The 20,376-nt window shown below is 57.7% G+C and overlaps 1 protein-coding gene across 4 annotated transcripts in view; it reads left to right on the top strand.

The window, feature by feature from the left end:
* The window catches only part of DENND3 (DENN domain containing 3), a 50,381-nt gene extending 33,267 nt beyond the window's left edge, over window positions 1–17,114 (top strand). For 2 of the 4 annotated variants that reach the window (XM_038555631.1, XM_038555633.1), the window contains exons 15-23: window positions 536–706; window positions 1,645–1,774; window positions 3,875–3,982; window positions 6,682–6,821; window positions 9,746–9,900; window positions 11,094–11,227; window positions 15,081–15,199; window positions 15,278–15,415; window positions 15,495–17,114. In XM_038555631.1, the coding sequence (XP_038411559.1) occupies window positions 536–706; window positions 1,645–1,774; window positions 3,875–3,982; window positions 6,682–6,821; window positions 9,746–9,900; window positions 11,094–11,227; window positions 15,081–15,199; window positions 15,278–15,415; window positions 15,495–15,695 (1,296 nt within the window). In that variant the 3' untranslated portion in view covers window positions 15,696–17,114. The remainder of the gene's footprint in view (window positions 1–535; window positions 707–1,644; window positions 1,775–3,874; window positions 3,983–6,681; window positions 6,822–9,745; window positions 9,901–11,093; window positions 11,228–15,080; window positions 15,200–15,277; window positions 15,416–15,494) is intronic. The other 2 variants (XR_005368835.1, XM_038555632.1) reach the window with 2 other exon arrangements.
* The last annotated feature ends 3,262 nt before the right edge of the window (window positions 17,115–20,376 follow it).

Here is a 20,376-nt window from a genome sequence, read left to right on the forward strand (position 1 = left end):
ACGAGTTAGCCCAGCTCTGTACGCTCGGGGAGGCGGGCGGGGATGGTGGGGAGGCAGGAGGGGGTGGACGGCAGCCGGCGGGTCCCCCACCCTGTCCTCCACCCCAGACTCCCTCCTGGAATTCCAGGGAGAGGCGTCTCAGGTGCAGAGGGACCCTGTTTGAGCCCCGTGGACATCGCCCCGTGGGGATGTGTTGATGAGCTAATGGGTGCCGCCACAGCCCGCCAGTTAGGGGACGCGCCTGGGTCCCCGACCCGCTGTGACCTGTGCCGACAGCAGGGTGGCACGGAGGCCCCACTCTCTGGCCATCCGTCTCCTCCCGCCCAGGACCGGGCCCACAGCCTGGGCGGCCGGCTCCACCCCTGCCTCCCGGGCCTGCCTTCCCATGACGGGGACCCTCTACGGCGGTGAGGACGGGCGGCCGGAACTCGGGCTGCCGCTGCCCAACCTCAGGCCTGCCGTCTCCCATCGCGGACCCCGAGTCCCTGCCAGGGCCCGTGGCACTGACCGGCCTCCGCTTGTTGTGTCTCCCCAGGAAGTGAGAAGCACCACGGTCGCATTTCTGCTTCTGAGAATTCCGACTCTAAAAATTAAAGTGGTGTCCAAGAAGGAAGTGTTTGAAGCTAATCTGAAAACGGAGTGTGACCTGTGGCACCTGATGGTGAAGGAGATGTGGGCCGGGAAGAAGCTGGCCGATGACCACAAGGTCCGGGACGCGGCACCTGCTCATCCCAGCCTGCGGCTCCCTCTTCCCGTGCGGCTCTCGTGAGCTCGGGGGCTCGGGCTTGGTCCCAAGAGCCCGGGTCGGGCTAGAGGTGCTGCCAGCGGCCCCGGAGGCGCTGTGGTTTGCGTGACCCAGCAGGTGGCCAGTGGCCCTTGGGGACACCGCGGAGGGACGGGGCTGGACTCAGGTCTGAGTTGGGTCTCCCGGGCACACCCTGCTCCAGGCGAGTCCTCCGACGCTCCGCAGGACCAGGGTCGTGGCAGGGGCAGTTGGCGTCCTCCCCGAGGCAGCTTTACAGCCTTGCGATCCGTGTGCCTTTGCTTCTCGGGCCGTGCTATGGCTCTGAGTGCACGGAGTTAAGATTTCACGGTTGTGAAGGGGGCACCACGGACGGATGCACGGAGGCCCCTTGGGGCGAGGCGTCTGTCCAGTGTAAGTGGCAGGACAGGACAGCGAAGCCACGACCAGAGCGTGGGTGGGGGCTCACACGGGGTAGTGCAGGGGCCGTGAAGAGGGCGCAGCCCACGGTCCGCGGGGGCAATGCGGGGAGCGTCCCCAGGCCCCGGGGCCCAGACCACCGCTGCGAGGGTGGCCAGCCCCTCCAGGGCCGGGTACGCTCTGACTTTACGGCCACGGCTTTGTTCAGCACCACCCCGTACAGACTAAAGCCCACGGGCCACGCAGCGCCTCTCGCTGAGCCCCGGCCGCAGGGTGAGTGGCTGCCACAGGGGTGACGGGTCCGCGGAGCCTGGGGGTCAGCTGCCTGGCCCCTTGCGGCACACGCCCGCGGCCCCCGGTTGGACCGACCGGTGTTTAACCGCGATGGGCAACAGCGGTTCCAGCTCCGAGCGTACCCTGCCCGTGTGGCCCTGAACGGTGACGCACCGAGCCCGTGTTGAAAGGAGCCCCTTCTCCCGCAGGACCCGCAGTACATCCAGCAGGCGCTGACGCACGTCCTGCTGATGGACGCCGTGGTCGGCACGCTGCAGTCGCCCGCTGCCATCTACGCCGCCTCCAAGTTGTCTCACTTCGACAGGATGAAGAACGAAAGTAAGGGAAGCGTGTGTGACGGGCCGTGGTGTCCTGAGCGTGCCCTCGGGCTTGTATCTGCTTGACCTTAGAACGCATCCGCAACGTCCCCCTTCTTCCCTTTTACGCTGTCAAGTTTGTTTTTGAGTAACACCCGTTCTGCTTTCCTGTTCCCGCCCAACGTGCCCCTGGGCGCGCTGCGCCTGCCAGGGCCTGTCTGAGGTCTGAGTGACACCCCCTGCACGCTCGGTGCTGTTTGTCGGGCTTCCTGGTCGCCAGCCACAGATCTTTGCTGGCTGCTTAAGTGGAGTCGGGGTCCGCGGACAGCTGCGGAGTGGCTCCCGGGTGGCGGTGAGCTCGCGGAGCTCTGCAGTCGGGAGCGTGCCCCCAGGACAGCTTGCAGGACCCCTGTGTGCGGCCGGTGTGTGCGCTGGTGCCCGCGTGGAGGCCCCGGTGTGCTCAGTTTTCCCCGGATGGGAATTCTCAGGTCACCTGCGTGTAGGTTTGAATCTGGCTCTCACGTGCTGGGAGCCATACGGGGCAGGGGGTGGGGGGTGGATTTTTCAAGTCTAGGAAATAGCGAATGGGTAAGAATAAGTTTATCATTTTAGCTACTTCCGTCTGTTTCAACTTTTAAATGATCTAAAACCAACAGTTTTGCAATTTGCATAAAGGAGAAAAAAACAGAGGCCGGCTCACCTGTCACCACCCCTTGGAGCCACATTCGCCCTGTGCTGGGTCAGCCAGTGGCGTCACGTTCATGACACGCAGGCAAAGAACACAGGGGTGTGTTTAAGACCATCTCTAGTCCTGTTTGGGTGCGTGGTCCTTACATCAGCGCTTTACCGGGAGAGAATTTACATGCTGTGCTCACGAGGGTGGCGTGTTCACGGGCTTGTGCGGCAGCAGCTGCAGAGTGAACCTGAGAACATCCTCATCACCCCAGCAAGAAACCCTGTAGCATTTAGCAGCCGCCCCCCAGCCCCCGGGCCCCCAGATCCACCCTGTCTGGATTTGCCTGATCTGGGCAGCTGACAGACACGGATCCCACAACACGTGTCCTCCCGTGGGTGGCTGCTTTCATTTGGGACGGGGCTTTCGGGTCTGCCCCCGACGCTGGGGCCTGTGTCACTCCTCTCTGAATACTGTCCATCGTGTGGGTGGACCGCTGTTTATGTGTCAGCTGACCGGTTGGGCTGTTGCTCCATTTGGCTGTCGTGAGTAATGCCGCTGCAAACGCCTGCCACCTCTCCCGGGTGCACAGCTGGAGACTCGGGTTCTCAAACGTTGCTCCAGAATCTCAGTTCCGGGTTTATTCGCTTCAGCCCGTTTTGCTCTTTGCCACGTGTGTCGCTCACCGTTCAGTTGTTTGTCTCCGTCCACACACACGCCTCATCTTCATCGGGAGTTTACGCACAAGCCGACTCCTTCGTAAACGGGCGACTGTTGCCGTGGTGGCAGCCGACACGCGCCCGCTTCCTCTCGCTGTCCACCCTGTTCCATGTGGCGAAGGCCGGCTCCCAGGCTCAGTGTCCTGACCCCTTGTGACCACCAGGAACTGCTCTCTGGCGTGCAGAGCTTGTGAGGGAACGGCGCTGCTCCCGGGCCTCAGTAGCCCCTGGGCCCCCCAGGATGGGAGGTTTAAAAATGTAATTCTGTGAAATCCCACACGCCATCCCTGGGGGAGGCACTTGGGAACGCCGGGGACAGTAGTGGCTGTGCAGGGCACTGCGGGCACCTGTGGGCGAGGCCAGGGACGCTGCCCACTGTCCCCACAGCAGCCGCAGCAGTGGCCCGACACGTCCACGCGCCCAGGCTGGGAGACCGCTCGTGGGCGAGTTCTCTCGCTTTCGTCTTGAGAGTATTTGGTCACTGAGGAGTGTCTTAGGTCCGGCCGAGTGTGGACAGGTCAGACCACACAGCTTCCTGCTGGGGAGGGAGCCGTGTCCCGCTCGCCCGCCATCCGCACACACCGCGAGGGCGGGAGGCCTCACTGTAGGGTCTGGTTTCAAGCCTACGAGGCTCTCCCCCAAAACTAACATTCTGGGGAAGGTGGGGCGTCAGCTGTGGGAGAATGCCGGTGTCCCCGGGTCATGACACTAACAGCGCCTTGCATTTCAGTGTCCACGCCAGTTCCCAGGACGACCTCGGAAACCCTGAAGCACAAGATAAACCCCTCAGCGGGAGAGACTTGCCCACACGCCGTGGACGTCCTGCTGTATACTCCAGGTGAGGGGCTGCTGGCTTCCTGCTGCTCTCTTCAGCGCTTGGGGAGTTTGGGTTTATGTTCCAGGCCAGTCCCCACATGAAGGGGACAGGACGTGATGTACGGCCAGTGGGGGCCAGGCGGGCTGCTGCTTGTTGAGGCAGAGCCCTGAGTGAGGAGTGGATGCTGGGGAGCCACTTGCAGACTCTACCTCGTGAAGACCAGAGCTGGGGGAACCCACGGAGACCCCGCATCGTGGAGGCCGGAGCCGGGGGGAGCCTGCAGGGACTCCTATGGGGCACACATTCCATGGAGACTCAGCTCCAACCCAGCTGTTCCTCACATTGCACAGCACTTTATAGTCTAGAAAGTGCTTGTACTCGTACCCTCTCCATTGGGGGCATTTATCCTGGGCCTATTACCATAAGCGGTCGCACCCGGGATCTTATCTTAGGAATTGTAGGTGCGTGGGTTTGCGCATCTGGACGAGACAACACGGTTCCTGTCCATCTGGTGTGGCTGCGCGTCCCTCCTCCCACATGCGGACCTCCTGGCTCCCTCCAGGCTGCGGCAGGATGAAGTACAGACAGCGCGGCTGCGGGTCTAAGCGTGAACCAAGATGTTTTTATTTAAGGCTGATTGTAAAGAATTGCGACGGGAAGGTCACTCGCAGGGCTCACCAGGTGGAAAATAAAGGACTTCGTTCTGGGCAGAAAAGAACCTTACAGTCGGGAGCTTTGCTTCAACTCATTAGGGCGTGAGGTGAGCAAGTGAGCGCCATGGGGTGCCCTTCGTGTCTCTGACTCCGCAGCTGTGCCCCAGGCCACCTGGTCCCACATGGGCAGCTTGCTGGCAAAGCTGTGTTCCAGCAGGAGGAGAGCATTTTCTCTCTTCACCCATCGTCCTGAAGACTCCGCACAGTGACAGACTGAGTGTGAAGGAGGACAGCACAGGCGGCCCCACTCCGCTGGAGACGTACAGATTGATCGGTCAAGGCTCCCGTTGACTGCAACACCACAGACCGGTTTCCTCGTGGTGTCTGGATAAATGAGTATCTCTAGACCTAAGTTGGTTTCCTGTACGTGAACGCTACCTAGACTCCGGGCCTCCTGTCGTGATCGACTAGGTAACTCCGACCAACTTCCCTCTGAGAACATCTAGAAGGGCCAATGTAGAAAACCGCCATGAAGAACGACGGAACCCGTTTGTCCTGTAGAGCGTCTGCCAACCCTGGCAGTGGTGCCTGAGGAACGGAGCAGAGCTTTGGGCAGTGCTGACGGGAGAGAGGGACAAAGTGCTCAGGACCTGCTGAGAAGGGGAGCACTGGTAAACCCGTTCGTGGTGGCTCCAGGCTCCAAGGGTTCCCCAAACATTAAGGAGCCAGCCCCCGGCCCCGAAGCCCAGCCTCAAAGCATCCCAGTGCCTGGTGGGCTTGAGGAGTGTGTAGGGTGGTATCTCCCCAAGGCCCAGGAAGCCAGTGGAGTGACTGTCCCAGAGAGATCGACACCTTTGTGCTTCCTTGACTTGTGACAGAGGTGACTGACAGAGTCCTCACCCTACATGACATCGGTTGGGACGTCGTGCATCCATATGGAAAATGTGAAGCTTGGCTGCACCTCAGGTCACACGCAGTCAGTTCCAAGTCGATGGAAACCACGAACAAACATAAATGACAAAAGCAGGCAAGCCTCTAGTAGCTGATGTAGAGGAGCATGACCTTGGGGTGAAGGAGGAAGCCTACAGCAGCATGAGCCATGAAGGAAGAGGTTGGTGGATTTGACTATTGAGATTACAGGCTTTAAGAAGACACTTTTGGGGCGTCTGGGTGCCTCAGTGGGTGAAGCATCTGCCTTCGGCCCAGGTCATGATCCCGGGTGTTGGGCTCCCTGCTCAGTAGGGAGGCTGCTTCTCCCCCTGCGCGCCCCTGACACACACATCACCCCTGCTGTCTTGCTCGCTCAAGTAACTAATACAATCTTTTCAAAAAGACACTTTCCCGAGCGTGAACAGGGTAGTCCCAGACTTGGACAGGGTGCTGGCAGCACAGCAGAACCAAGACGGGCTCGCGTCCAGGAGGCTACAGATCAGAATGTCTACAGATCAAAAATAGCACCACCCAGATCAAACACAGCAAGGGACCTAACAGCTCGCCACGAAGATCTCCTCCACGTGGCCGTCAGGGCCGTCAGCCGGATGTGCCATCAGGGAAACGCAAATCAGCCACGGTCCGAAAGCCCGAATATCCGCATCGTCAGAGTGGCCAAAATGAAGGACTGTCACCACCGAGTGTGGGTGCGGATGTGGAGCAAGAGGAAGTCTGGTGCGCCCTTGGAGGGGGTGCCCTGGGACAGCTCGGGGGCTCCTGCCCTGCTCTGCCCCCACCCTCCCCGCCGGCCTCTGTCCCTGGCCCACACCTGCTTCTGCTCTGCTGGGGTCGCTGGTGTTCCCGAGGCTCACCCATCCCCCAGACCCCGGGTCCACAAAGCTGTCCTGGCCGGGTCCCCGGTCAGCAGTCATCATCTGTGTGGTCCTCTGACTGAAGCCAGCTCGTCCCCTCCCGGGGGCACGGTGGTTCAGGATGTGCTCCCCCTCCTGTCCCCAGCACCCAGCTTGGCGCCCGGCCCTCGGCAGGTGCTCAGCAGTGCCCGAGTAAGGGCGCCTGTCGGGCTGCGCGTCAGAGGGTTTCCCTCTAACAGCGTGTGTGGCTTGCTTACTTCCTCAGGGCATCTAGACCCAGCAGAAAAAGTAGAGGACGCCCACCCCAAGTTATGGTGTGCTCTGGACGAAGGCAAGGTGACCGTGTTTGACGCTTCCTCTTGGACGATTCACCAGCAGTGCTTCAAAGTGGGCGCCTCCAAGTTGGTGAGTAAGCGGAGGGCCATCGGACGAGGCCACTGCCCACATCGGGTTGTGGATTCTGGAAGGATGGAAATGTCCACTGTACGTGGCAGCGGGATGCGTGTCGTTCCACGGCATCGTGAGGTTTTCAACTAAATGTGAACTTGTCCCGTCCTCTAAATGTTCTTATTTATGTGACCAGACGGTGGCTCCTGCCACCCCCAGCCTGGAATCTGAAGCTGGATGCCAGGGATGCGGAGGCCAGGGTCGTTGCTCGCGTGTACATCTCTGACCCTGGGCAGACATGCGCATTATCCTAACGCATTTGGGGTTGGAAACCAACAACAGGTCGAACCATATCGGCAGGATATGGAGGCATGAGCTTTTAGACTGATGACTTTTTCATTTAAATGAAGTTGATTACATCAGCTTGTGCAGAACAGCACCCCCCGCCCCTCGGCCCAAGGTCCTGTGTGAGGCCTGTAGCCGCCAGGGGAGCGAGCTGCACGGTGGGAACATGTCACGGGCACTGGAGTTTGCAGGTGGGGAGGTGCCGCTGCTCCAGGGCTCCTGCCTGGTGTCCAGCTCAGTGACCCCTCCCGCCCCCCCCCCCCACCACCACTGCTCCGAGGGTAGAAAAGCAGCTGCTGCCCCAAGAGGCGGTGCTAGAAGTCCTCCCGCCCTCCCGCCTCCCTTAACATGGGAGCTCGGCACCTCTGTGGTCAGCACCACCAGGTATCAGGTTGGGTGGCCACGTTCCATCCTTTCAAAATAATGTGGCAATCTGGGGCACAGACTGGGCTTCCAGAACTGCTGTGAACAACAGAAATACCGTGAATTCAGATGCAGGTGTTGTTGGGGGCTGGGCTCATCCTTCGCTGCGTGAACGGCGAGCCTCCTGTGAGCAAGGCAGTAAGCGGTCACTGAATTACACCCCCCCCGCCCCCGGGTCCACGCAGCGAGCCCCAGGTGGTAAAGTGACAGGACCCAAGATACCGTATTCACTACGGTCTAATAATGTTTGAGACCGAGCACGAGGAGAAACGGAGGAAATCGTTTTTGTGCTAAATTTTATGTTTTTCCGGTTGATCTTAGTCATATGCGTTTCAAAGATTTTCTCATAACCGAATAACGGAAAATCCAAAGGCTGCGTGGTGCGGCGACCTCTGCTGCCCCCAGCTAGGCTGGGCAACAGTTAGGGAGGGCAGGAAGTTATCCCGGGGGTGTGAAAACACCTTCGTGCTCGTCTCCCCGAGATTCCCCGTACTGTTTGACAAGGAAGACGCTCGGGTCATTATCTCAAGAAAACGCCGCCGCCTCTGAACGTGGAAGTTCAAAGTAGTTCATCTGAGCGATCTTTGGGCCACTAAAGAAAGACATTTTACTAGAATCATACCAGTTCTCAGGTAGATGCCTCAAAAGAAAGGGCTTTTTGCTCTTAGTATTTTTTTATACCAAACAAGTAAACTTTTTTTTTTTTTTTTAAGATTTTATCTGTGTGAGAGAGTGAGCACAAGCTGGGGGAGGGGCAGAGGCAGAGGGAAGCAGACACCCCACCGAGCAGGGAGCCCGATGCGGGACTGGATCCCGGGACCCCGAGATCGTCACCTGAGCTGAAGGCAGATGCTGAACCAGTGAGCCCCCCAGGCGCCCCAGAGAGGGCGTTTTCAAGTGACTAACTGTGAAATTAGTAAGCTAGCATCCTTTCCTAACTTGCGGGAATGTTTATCAGTAAAAATTTCATTGGTAAAATTAAAACTATCGATTTTCAGGGTGCCTGGGTGGCTTGGTGGGTTAAGTGTCTGACTCGCGTCATGATCTCAGGGTCCTGGGGTCGAGCCGCGTCGGGCTCCCTGCTCAGCAGGGGTGTGCTGCCCTCTCTGCCCCTCCCCTGGCTTGCGTGCACGCTCTCTCTGAAATAAATAAAATCTTCGAAAATAAATAAACTACCAATTTCTATAAAGCTCTGTCTCCTGACCTGACGAGGAGCAGCCCTTGGCCGCCCCCCCGTGATTGTCGGCGGGCAGACCTCCTCCTCACCCCTCCGACACAACGCAGGCTTTACTCTTTGAAATCCACTTGTGTTTGAAAATCTCCGACGTTTGTTCAGCTACCAGGGCCGCATAGCATGTCGGGAGGATGGAGAAGGGAAAGTGGCTCATAAACCAGAAAGTGAGGCAGCGGGAAGCTGGCAGGAAGGAAGGCGCCAGGAGCGCCCATCGGGGATGCGGCTGCACGTGCTGCGACCTTCACGTGCACACGGCTGCGCCGCATGCGTTCCCGTGCTGGGCCCGGCGCCCTCGGCGTCTCAGTCCTGGGTGTCCTGGGTGTCGAGTTGCTGACAGCCTTTGTGCAACCGTCGGTGGCGGGCCTTGCCAAGCCGAGTCCTCGGGAGCCCTCCCGGCTGCAGAGCGGTTCTGCTTGTAGCTCCTAAACGGTCCTGGTCATTTGCGGATTCCGCGCGGGCAAGTTCTGCAGCTCGAAGGTTACCTGTAACAGAACAAACAGGGTGCGTGCAGGGCCGTCCACGGACACCCGTCACCGCGGGGAGACAGGCCGTCGCAAGTGCACGCTCCCAGCGGAGATCCAACCAGCTGTGGCCCTGCTGCCCCGTTTCAGCTCATACCTTAGACAAGTGTCCTCACGGCCTATTTAGTGGTTGTCGCCTTTTTGCGTTTTCCTGGTGATTTCTGCTGCTGAGAGAGGCCCCCAGCAGGGAGCTGCGCTGCCATGCGCTGTCGGGCCTTCCAGGTCGAGTGGTAAACACACGACGAGTTTATGTGCGGGTCAGTGGACAGCATGTGCCCGGGGCTCCAGCAGCCTGGCGCGTGTCCCCCCAGAGTGTCTCCCCAGAGCAGAGGCGCCGCGTCTGCAGGGACTCGATGGGTTAGGACCGCTGTGCTTCACGGGACGTGACGACCTCCCGTTTCTTCCTGTCCTGCCATCAGAACTGCATGGTGATGGCAGAGCAGAACCAGGTGTGGGTCGGCTCGGAGGACTCGGTCATCTACATCATCAACATCCACAGCATGTCCTGCAACAAGCAGCTCACCGACCACCGCTCCAGTGTCACGGACCTGGTTGCTCAGAACGGAACACCCAGGTATGGCCGGGCTGTGCCGGGAGAAGGGGCCGCTCGGTCCCGGGTGGGTCGGGGGCCCTAGCGGGACGTCGCCGTGGGTGCCTGCGGACAGGGTCTGCGTGAGCCAAGTCAGGGGATGTTCCTGTTCGTTCTGGTCCCGAGCACAGGTCTGTCCCGTAGGCCAGCTCCGGGGAAGGCCTGGTGCTCAGTGGCAGGTGGCACGTGGCCTTCCTCGCCTGTTCTTGGTGTCCGTGCTCCGCCCAAGACCTGTGGCTTCAGACACCTCACTCCCGTGGTGTCTCCACACGGTGCTTCCTGTGTCCAGACTTCCTTCCTGTAAGGACGCCGGTCATGTGGGTTAGGGTCTCCCTGTGCACGTGAACTTGGGCGCCCCCGTGGAGGCCTCCTCCCAATCCTGAGGGCCTAGAGGGGGAGGGCTCCAGCATACCTTCTTGGGGGCTGCGGTTCAGTCCATAGGTGTGTTTGCTTCCTTCCCCGTTCTTCACTGTACGAGGAACGTCCGCTCAAAGGCAGGCAACCAGTCTGTTCTGCTCTCTGCTGTGTGTCCCAAGTCAGGACAGGGCCTGACACCCGGGAGGTGCCCAGGGGAGACATGAGAATGAAGAGGGTCCCCTCCTTCGGTGAAGGGGGCAGAGGCTCAGCGAGCGTATGACCCGTGCAGGTCGCCAACTTCACGCAGGCAGCCCGGCCTGGGGCGCGGGTCCCCCAGCTCCACTGTCCCCTCCGTCAACCCTGCCCGCCACCTCATCGCTGGGGTTTGGGGGTGCCGTCGTCCACAGTCGGGCCTGGCTCAGAACATAAGGCGCTAACCTGAAAGTTAACCCCACCCCGGGTAGCGCCCACCCCCTCCTGCAGCCATGGGCGGCCCACAGGGCGCTGATGGTGACCTTAGGCGGGGATGGCGCCCGGCTGGGCCTCGCCCTGGGTCGGGGCTCGATTCAGCCCCGCGGCCCTGTTACGGTTCTGCACAGACGGCGGCGGACGCTGAGGGGCAAGGCCAGGCATCCCCGGGACACCGTTTTCTCCTGCCGGGTTGGTCTTGTCGGATCCACGTGCTCTCTGGCGGCACGGATCGCCTTTCTTGGGCGTCACTTATCATCCCTGCTATGGTTTTTTCTGTCGCAGCAGCGTCATGCTCGTCTGGGTTAAGGTGTTTCCAAGCCCGACTCACACTTGTCTGTTTGCACCACCAGCAAGGTGTACTCGTGCAGCGCGGATGGGACGGTCCTGGCGTGGAACGTGAGCACCCTGCGTGTGACCAGCAGGTTCCAGCTGCCGGGCGGCGGGCTCTCGTCCATCAGCCTGCATGACGGCTGCCTGTGGTGCTGTAAGTCCCGGCCCTCGCGTCCACCTGGGCCCCGCTCTCGGCAGAGGAGGCTCCCTGGGAGCTGGTGGCCCGTTCCCTCCGCTGAGCGCGTTCCCAGCCTTCCAGCCCCTGCTGTGCTCACTGGCTCCCACTCCCCTCCTGTGTTCAGCTCCCCGGGGCTCCCCTCTTCCAGGGCTCCCCTCCTCCACGGCCTCCTGTGCTTGCTGGGCCCTGTTGGGAGCGTGAACCTGGCCCTCATGCTCCCGGGAATCATCGTGCCCCTTCCAGCCACGGCCCTGTAACAGGGTGTGCGGCCCACGTCCCCCCAGCGGCGCGCAGGTGAGGCAGGGCCGTGTCACCACGGGCCCCAGGCCAGGCATTTGCCCGGGGTGTGACAGGAGGCGCGGCGGCTATGCCTGGTGGCGCACGTCCTGCGTCTCTGAGCCTCCCAGGGCGCGAGCGTGGCCCGCACTGTGACTCTTCCCCAGACATGCCAGACACCAGGGGGATGGTCGCGAAGGCAGGGTTTTCAACTGGAAGCGTATTTTAGCCATGGCCAGGTGCACAGTCGTGGGCGTTTGTTGAGGGTGACAAGGTGCACGCCACATAACCAGCTAACGACCCAGACATGGCATGTCTCCATCTCAGCAGAAGGCTGTACCCGTCAGGGGCTGGGGTTGGGGGGAGCTGCCCATTCTCAAACCTTCCCTGCATGGACCCCGTGGCAGGGGCCCTTGGTGTTCAGGGAGCCCCTGATGTTGCCTGCAGCTCGCTCCTGCTGTGGCGGACTCAGAGCTCGTGGTCTGTGATCATCCGGGGGTTAACCCCGTGTTTACCCTGAGACACAGATTCTCCTCCGAAGCTGCTGCACTGTTTCACCAAAACCTGTTCTGGTTTTAGCCATCAGCGCCCTGGTGGCCGTGTGCGGTGGCATCGCATGGTGGCCTGGAGGCCATCCCGTCCCCGTGTCTGCAGAAATGTCTGTGGGTCGGTCTGCTCAACCCCCTCTAGCACCGTTACGACAGGTGTGGGCACGAGCCCACCGTCCTTACCTCCTTCTCCCTCCCACCTGTCCTCCTGTTAGTCTAGAAGGCAGGAGAGAATCTTCTAAAGATGTTACTCATTTATTCATGTGAGACACAGAGAGAGGCAGAGACACAGGCAGAGGGAGAAGCAGGCTCCTTCCAGGGAGCCTGACGTGAGACTCAATCCCAGGACCCCGAGGTCATGCCCTGGGCCAAAGGCAGATCCTCAACCGCTGAGCCACCCAGGGGCCCCACTCCTAGTATTTCTGTCATCCACTTTTCCTTTGTGTCTTCTGGGATTTTCATTATATATATACGTACGTGTGTGTGTACATATAAATGCACATGTATTTATTCTAGAATTATGTAGTATTATAAACACATAATAATATGATATTCAAATATATACAGGAGGCTATTTGATACTGTCCCAGAGATCTCAGGCATGGCTAGAATTTTTCCTCCTCCTCCTCCTCTGCTTCACCTGGGTGAAGACCCTTCCTTCCTTCCTTCCTGTGTCCTGTCTGTGGCTGAACCTGTCCAGATTTTCATTTCAGCCCGAGAATTTCCGATTTCTCTCCTGCATTCTTCATGTCCACCATCCTCTCCGCATCTTCCTGTAAGTTTTTTAACTTACTCGTAGTTTTGGTCTAAAGCCCTTCTCTGCGGGGTCCTGGCTCATCTGTGGGTCTGCTTGTGTGCACTGCTCTTTCTGTCGGGCTTTAGTCATTCCCTTACGTTTGACACGACGGAGTTTATTGTGTCCGGGGTGTTGTTGATGACACAGCAAGGAGAGACTGATCATGTCCTTCTGTAAAGACCGTTAGGGCTCGTTCTAGATGGTCATTAAATGACTTACTGGCCAGTCGTTTTAACCCTGTGCAGAGGCTTGGTTTTAGGCTTTTGTGGGGTAAATACACTTCGCTTGTGACCTTAGTCTTGGAGCACGTAACACCTGGTTCTGGCTGTAATCCTCACCCTTCAGGAACACGTGGGCTTTATACGAAGCCTCTCTGGCTTGGGGAGCCACATCTGCTTTCTACTCTTTATACAGTTTGGGAGTCAGACTAGGATCTGAGAATTCATACGTGCATTTGTGGGCTCCCTCATTTTGGGGTATTTCCTCTTTCCAGCCGCGTTGGCAGCCCCACACCGTACCCTCAAGCAGGGGGGACTGACTGAAGCGTCAGAGAACCAGGGGCGCCCTCGGGGAAGCCCTCGGAGTGTGTGCAGGTTGCGAGTTTACCTCTCTCCTTTCACGGACCACGTGCCTCAGGCTTGGTCTCGAGGGGCGGTCAGGCTGTCAGGTGTGTGTGTCCGGCGGGATGGTGCCCGTTGCATACAGTGAGGGAGAGGACAGAGCACAGAACCCTGTTTATTTTCTAAGTTAACTTCATACACTGAGTAGTCTCCTATTTAACAACCATGAGAAAAGTGGGGTTTCTCCAGAAAACCGAGAGCAGGTACCCAAGAAGTGTTGTCAGGAATCTCTTTCTGAACGAGAGCAACAAATGGAAACCCTGGTCCTTGGTCAGATGTCCCCAGCGCAGAGGCGGGGACCAGGTCAGGTCTCAGAGCAAGACGTCTGTGCACAGAGGCAGGGCCTGACTGAGGGGCTGCGACCTCCCGCTCTGGTCCAACAGCTGCCTCAGTCCTCCGTGTCTTCCCTCGGGCGCCCCGTGCCTGCGTGCGGGTCACCTTCCAGGAGGGAGCCCCCCCCACCAGGCCCACACCCCAGGGCCCAGGCTGCGGCCTTCAGGTGGCTGCATGCAGGTTCAAATCCAGGCTTTGTCGCCGGATGGCTGGTCCCTTGGAGTCGGTCTTTGAAAAGTGAGATAGACTATGGGCCTTCCCCGCGGGCTCCCTAACGGCCGTGAGAGGCAAAGGGCTGTCGTCCTCAGAGGGCCGCACGTGGGGCACCGTGGCCCTGCTCCGCAGCTCCCGCCCTCGAGCCCTGCCCTGTCCCGCGTCCCCTCCTGCCGGAGCCACCTCCGGGAGCTGCATGTCGGGTGTGCTGAGGAGGGTCCCAGGGCAGGACACTCTCCCCAGAGCAGCCCGTGTATCCTGAACCAGTGGCAGCATTGCAAGGGCCTCACCAGTTCGCCCAAGTGGACAAAGGCATACCTGGCCGGCAGCTGTCACAGTCCAGGACTGAAACCCCAGCGGCCGCGGGCAAGGGGCCCCTGTGGCGTGGCCGGGGGCCAGAGGGGGACCTGCAGGCCGCTCACCCGCCGCAGGAAGCCGGAGCGGCAGGTTCTGACTGGTGTCTTCCCAGGTCCCCCGGTCAGAGCCGCCCTCTGCATCCGGCTGGCGCTCCCAGAGGTGGGCCTGCACCCTCCCGGCCCCTCCTGTCTCCCCAATGCCAGCACACGGGGTGGTTCAGCTGGGGGCAGGGGGCCCGTGCAGTGAGCGCAGGAGGGAGACAGCCCCGCACACCCGGCCCGGGCCTGAGCGTGCTCCTGGTCCGCCCCGCGCAGCCTGTCCCCACACCTGCAGCCCCGGCACCATGGCGACTTTTAGTTCACAATGAGACGTTTTCTTAGAGGGATTCAGAGAAAACAGAAGCGCTGAGGGGCATGTGGCATGGTCGCCTTCATCCCCGACGGGGGAGGACTGGCTGTGGCTTCGGGGAGACGAGATCCCAAACTGGGCAAGACGGTCCCCCGGGCCCTCGCCGGGTCCGCGGTAGGGCTGCAGGTGGTGGCCCCCGTCAGGGGCGAGGGTGGGGCTGACGGTCACCAAGGTTGCTGGGAGCGCTGGGCCAGCGCTGGCACAGGACAACGGCTCCAGCTGCTTCGTCCCTGTGCCCGGGCGTCCCCGTCCCCCATGCTGGCTCCTTCCGTCTACAGGCACGGGGACCAGTATCGTGGCCGTGATGACCAGCGGGCTCCTTTGTCAAGAACTGAAGGTCGGCGAGAACTTCAAGGAGATGAGCACGTCCTTCGTGGGTTTCCAGCTCCTCCCCGAGGTACCTGTCCCGGCAGCACCGTCCGAGCCAGCTCGGGTGCCGTGGCCGCCAGCAGCCTCACGGTGACTTGTGTTTCAGCAGGACCAGCTCTGGGTGGCGTGCGCCGGACTGGCCAGCATCTACATCTGGAGCCTGGCAGACCTGACACAGCCCCCTCACCGGGTCCCCCTTCAGGACTGCTCCGAGGTCAGCTGCATGATCAGAGTGAAGCAGCAGGTAAGGCGAGCACCCCCAGCTTTCCCAAGCGCACCTCCAGGGGCCTCCCTTCCCCACCACCCTCGTTTGTCCTTGGCAGATCTGGGTAGGCGGCACCGGCCTGTCCCAGGGCCTGGCCAGAGGGAAAATCTACGTGATCGATGCCGAGAGGAAGACGGTGGCCAAGGAGCTGGTGGCCCACATAGACAGGGTGACAACGCTCTGCTCGGCGGAGGACAGATACGTGCTGAGCGGGTCGGGCGGGGGCGAGGGGAAGATCGCCATCTGGAAGGTCGAGTAAACGGGGGCAGATGGGCCGAGTGGGGCTGTGCTCTACGAGCCCCGCCCTCCTGCCCCCCAACCCGTGCTCCCCCAAAAGGTGGGCCGGGGAGCCAGTCGGGGCCCCCGGGGGGGTGGGGCGGTGTGGCTGCACGGCTCTCTACTGTCCCGGTTGAACTGTATCCACAGCGTTTCGGGCTGGTGCTTCACAGGGAGGCAGTGGGGTCAGGTTGCTGTGAAGTTGCGGTGCGTGCTGTCTAGAACCTTCCGGAGCCCACGAGCAGGGGCCAGCACCAGGGCAGGGAATGGTTTAACCAAAGCACCACGTATGACCTGCCAGCCTCAGGCAGCTGGTTTGCGTTTCCTCTACTCCTTCATTCAGCACAAGTAGAGTAAGCGTCGGGTTTAGGGGCGACCCACAGCCTTAAACTGACCTCGTTCCCAGCAAAGCTGTGAGAGGAGGTGTGTTTAAATGACCACTTTGTGCTTGAACACATCCCTGCCTCCTCTCGCTGTGCCCATGCCGAGCAGGGGCCCGCGGAGGGGACAGAGGGGACAGGGCTGGGCTAGCTGAGGCAAGCTCTGTGTTTTTTTTTTTTTTTTCCTTTAATGACAAGTTTTTATGATGAAGAAACCCAGGGAGACTTTCCTACCAAAGATCAGTTTCATCTGTAGTTCCACCTAAAATAGCAGAATGTATAATCGAGTGTTCTAGAAGTCACTGCCGCTCACAGGGACGTCATTTCCACCGTCCGCAGCTTGTGTGCACCGTGTGTCTCCATAGATGGTGCTGTATTATTGAACTGAAGACGATCCTACTTGCTAATATTTGAAATAAAATATTGTAAATATTTGAAAAAAAAAAAAAAAAAAAAAGAAAGAACCTCTTACACATTTTTACTACGATATTGAGATTCACTCCCTCGGTGTCCAGCGAGGAAGGCTTTGGCATAGTTCCCGGATGTGGAGGGAGCATCTGCCTCACAGCAGCGTGTGCGGGCCTGCGGCCTGTCCCCGAAGGACCCAGCAGAGCTCAGCCGCACGGGGGCGGCTGCCGGAACACAGATGCCGCACCAGACCTCACTCACCCCGAGACAGGGCCGAGCTTCAGTAGCACCTGGAACCCCCAGATAAAAGCTTCGACCAGACCTTGGACTGCACCTGCAAGGTCCAGATCACCGACCCAGATGTTGGGGTGTTCTGGGGGTGCGGTGCCGGGGACAGCCAGACGGCCTCAGGTGCCTACAGAGGAGAGGGCGTGTCCCTGACTTCCAGGAGGAGGACTCAGCCGCAGCAAAGGACAGACGTTGAATTCTGCTTTTGTAAACACATGAACAACTACAGTCAATCCTGTCAAAAATACTCATAAATTATTTAATGTCAGTCCACACATAACCAGGTATTTTCACCTCATCAATAATAAACTCCTTTGTTTATTAAACGCTGTCCTGTCTCTTACTTTACCCACATTAACAGGAGGGAGAGCTGCAGAATAACATTCTGGGTTTGCTCTTGATGCCCTCTCAGCGCCCATCGAGTTATTTTAATGCGCACTTTTCGTTCCCTTTATTCGTGGTGATTATTTCCAAGGTCTTACTTGACAGTGATAGAGTGGCCAGCGGGGGTGGTTAGAATGGAAAGGGCGCTTTATGCCTTTGGTGTTTCCTCTGTGCTTTGAAGAGGTTCCGTGATGAACGATTTGTCACGGGAAAGCCCCAGATGAGCTGGAACTCATTAGACAGACGGTGCCTTCCCTGCCTTGGCTTCAGAAACCTGGATTAAGTTGGTACAGAAAAAAAAAAAAAGCGTTTATCTTGAACGAGAAGCCAATCTACTTTAATATGATTTCAGCTCTCTGGCTGTATTTCAAACAAGAGACGAGAAAGCGTGCTTTGGGGTGCGGGCTTGGCTCTCAACACCAATCCAGAGCTCACCCCGCTTCTGTTACTGCGGAAGTCGCACAGATGATCGCCTGGTACCGTCTTTAGGATTTGCTTTCTGAAGATGTGAATGCATCAGCTGCTCTCAGAGGACAACCTTGCAATCAGATGTGATTGTTGCATCTGAATTAAAAGTGCATGGCTTCTATTTCTAGAAGATTCCTTAGGAAGATAAAGGGGCACTTTCTCTGCATGGCTGGGGAGGGCATGGATAGAAAGCCAGGCAGTTGCCCCGCTGCCTCTGCTGCCTGGAATTGTTTGGATTTCGTGCAGCAGCGCCATGGGATCGCCTGGAGGGGAGAGGCTCAGACACTCGGAAACTAGTTTCTCACTGTGCTGCTACTGCTCAGCTCTAGGGCGACCCCGAGCACGCACAGGACTCCAGAGCTCTGGGTTTCTGTGCTGTGGAACAGAGGTGGCCCGAGGCCTAAGGACTGAGACCCTGGTCCAGGCCTCGCCCGTGAAGCCCTGGGCTGGGCTGGTGACTAAGAAGGGCCCTCGACTGCTGGGCCCAGGAACAGCCCAGAGAGTAGGCCGGCCAGGCTGCTTTGCAGGGCGCTCGTGAACATACTCAGAGCCTGTAAACTCGTGACCGTGGCTGCAGTGCCCTCGGAAAGGCAAGTCCGAGTCCTGACCCCGGAGCCTGTGGTGTGGCCCCGGAGTTCTGGAGAGGAGGTCATCCTGGGTGAGGGCGGGCCCTAAACGCAATGACAGGTGTCCTGAGAAGACGCAGACATACACATCTACAGGAGACGCACTTTACGTACACCAACCCCAGGGGGGAAATAAGCACACCATGCCACCGGCGCCGTCGCTGTTTGGGTCGGACAAAGCAGACCCCGACTCAAGGCACTGACGGGTGTGAGTCACACTAAAGAGGCAAGTCAGTTCCTAGTGAGACTGTTGTTAATTCACAAGACGTAATATAATCCTCTACGGATATGTGCTTAATAGACATTCAAGGTACGTGAAGCCAGCAGGGTAGAGCTGTAGGAGGAAACACAAGCCTACGCTGGTCGTTGGGAGATTTTCACACCCTTGTCTCAGTAACTGATAGAAGCAGTAAACAAAAACCAATGACATAGAAGGTTCAACACCATCCACCAGCGTGACCCGGTGTCACAGAACGTTACAGCCCACAGCAGGACACCCCTTCTTTCCACGTGTCCGTGGGGTGTACATCAAGCCAGATTGTGTGCTGGCCCATAAAATGAGTGTGAACAGACTACACCAAACTTAAATCAGCAATAATTACCTCAAAATCCCCAAGTAAAAATGTTGGAAATTAAACATTACTTCTAAATAACGTATAGGTCAAATAAAAATATCAAAAAGGAAATTGTGAACTAGAAAATTTGTGGGATGTAGTTTAAAGCAGTGATTAGAAGAAAAGTTATTGCTTTAAATGCCTCTATTAGAAGAAGGGTTTAAAATTAAACTTCCGTCATAAGAATACAAGAAAATAAAAGCATATTTAGGGGCAGCCTGGGTGGCGCAGCAGTTTGGCACTGCCTTCAGCCCACAGCATGATCCTGGAGACCTGGGATCCGGTCCCATGTCGGGCTCCCTGCATGGCGCCTGCTTCTCCCTCTGCCTGTGTCTCTGCATCTCTCTGTGTGTGTCTCTCATGAATAAATAAATAAAATCTTTAAAAATAAAAAAGTATATTTAATCCAAAATATGTAAAGGAGGAAAATAATAAAGATAGGACCAAAATCAATGAAATGGAAAGCAATCAAAGCCAAAAGTTGGTTCTGTAAAGTAATTGGTAAACTCTAGTAAAAACAATCAAGAGAAAGGGGCCGAACACAAATTACCAATATCAGAAACAGAAAGGCTGAAATCTAGACACCAAAACAGCAGGTGGACAAATTCATGGCAATAAATTTGATGAAATGTACAGTTTTCTTGGGAAAAAACTTTATGAAACCAATGCAAGAAGAAATAGAAAATCTTGGGGATCCCTGAGTGGCTCAGCGGTTTAGCGCCACCTTCAGCTCAGGGTGTGATCCCAGGGTCCTGGGATCGAGTCCCACCTTGGGCTCCCTGCATGGAGCCTGCTTCTCCCTCTGTCTGTGTCTTTGCCTCTCTCTCTGTGTGTCTCATGAATAAATAAATAAAATCTTAAAAAAAAAAAGAAAAGAAAAGAAATAGAAAGTCTTACAGTTCTACATCTGTCAAGGAAACTGACTTTAGTCAAAAACCTTCCCACACAAACCCCAGGGCCCTGTGGACTGCATTACTGAGTTCTAACAAACTCTTGGGGATGGATTATGAGAATCATAGAAGTCTTTCAGGAGTATAGAGCTCACTTCCTGAAGCCTTTCGGAGACGGGCATGATGCTGTCCTAAAATCTGACCAAGATCTTACAGGATAATAAAATTACACATTGGTTCCCTTTGTGAACATAGATGCAAAATTCCTGACCAAAGTATTAGCCAATTGAATCCCACAACATTTTAAAAGGATAAGACTGTGGCCCTGTGGGGCTTGTCCCAGGAATGCAAGGTTAATTAACATTTGAAAATCAACCTGCAAATTCCACTTATTAACAGAATAAAGGAGAAAAGCCACAGTAGTTACCTCCACAGATGCAGGAAAAAAACAATAAAATAATCGTTCAAGATAAATATCCTGACAAACTGAGAAGGGAGCTTCCTCACACTGACACAGAGCACCTCCAGGAACCCACAGTCCTGGTGCACGGCACCCTGGCTGCTCCCCCCTGGGGCGGGAACAGGGCGGGCACGCTCACATTCACC

Source organism: Canis lupus, chromosome 13 (genome assembly GCF_011100685.1).
Source record: "Canis lupus familiaris isolate Mischka breed German Shepherd chromosome 13, alternate assembly UU_Cfam_GSD_1.0, whole genome shotgun sequence".
NCBI classification, from domain to species: Eukaryota; Metazoa; Chordata; class Mammalia; order Carnivora; family Canidae; genus Canis; species Canis lupus.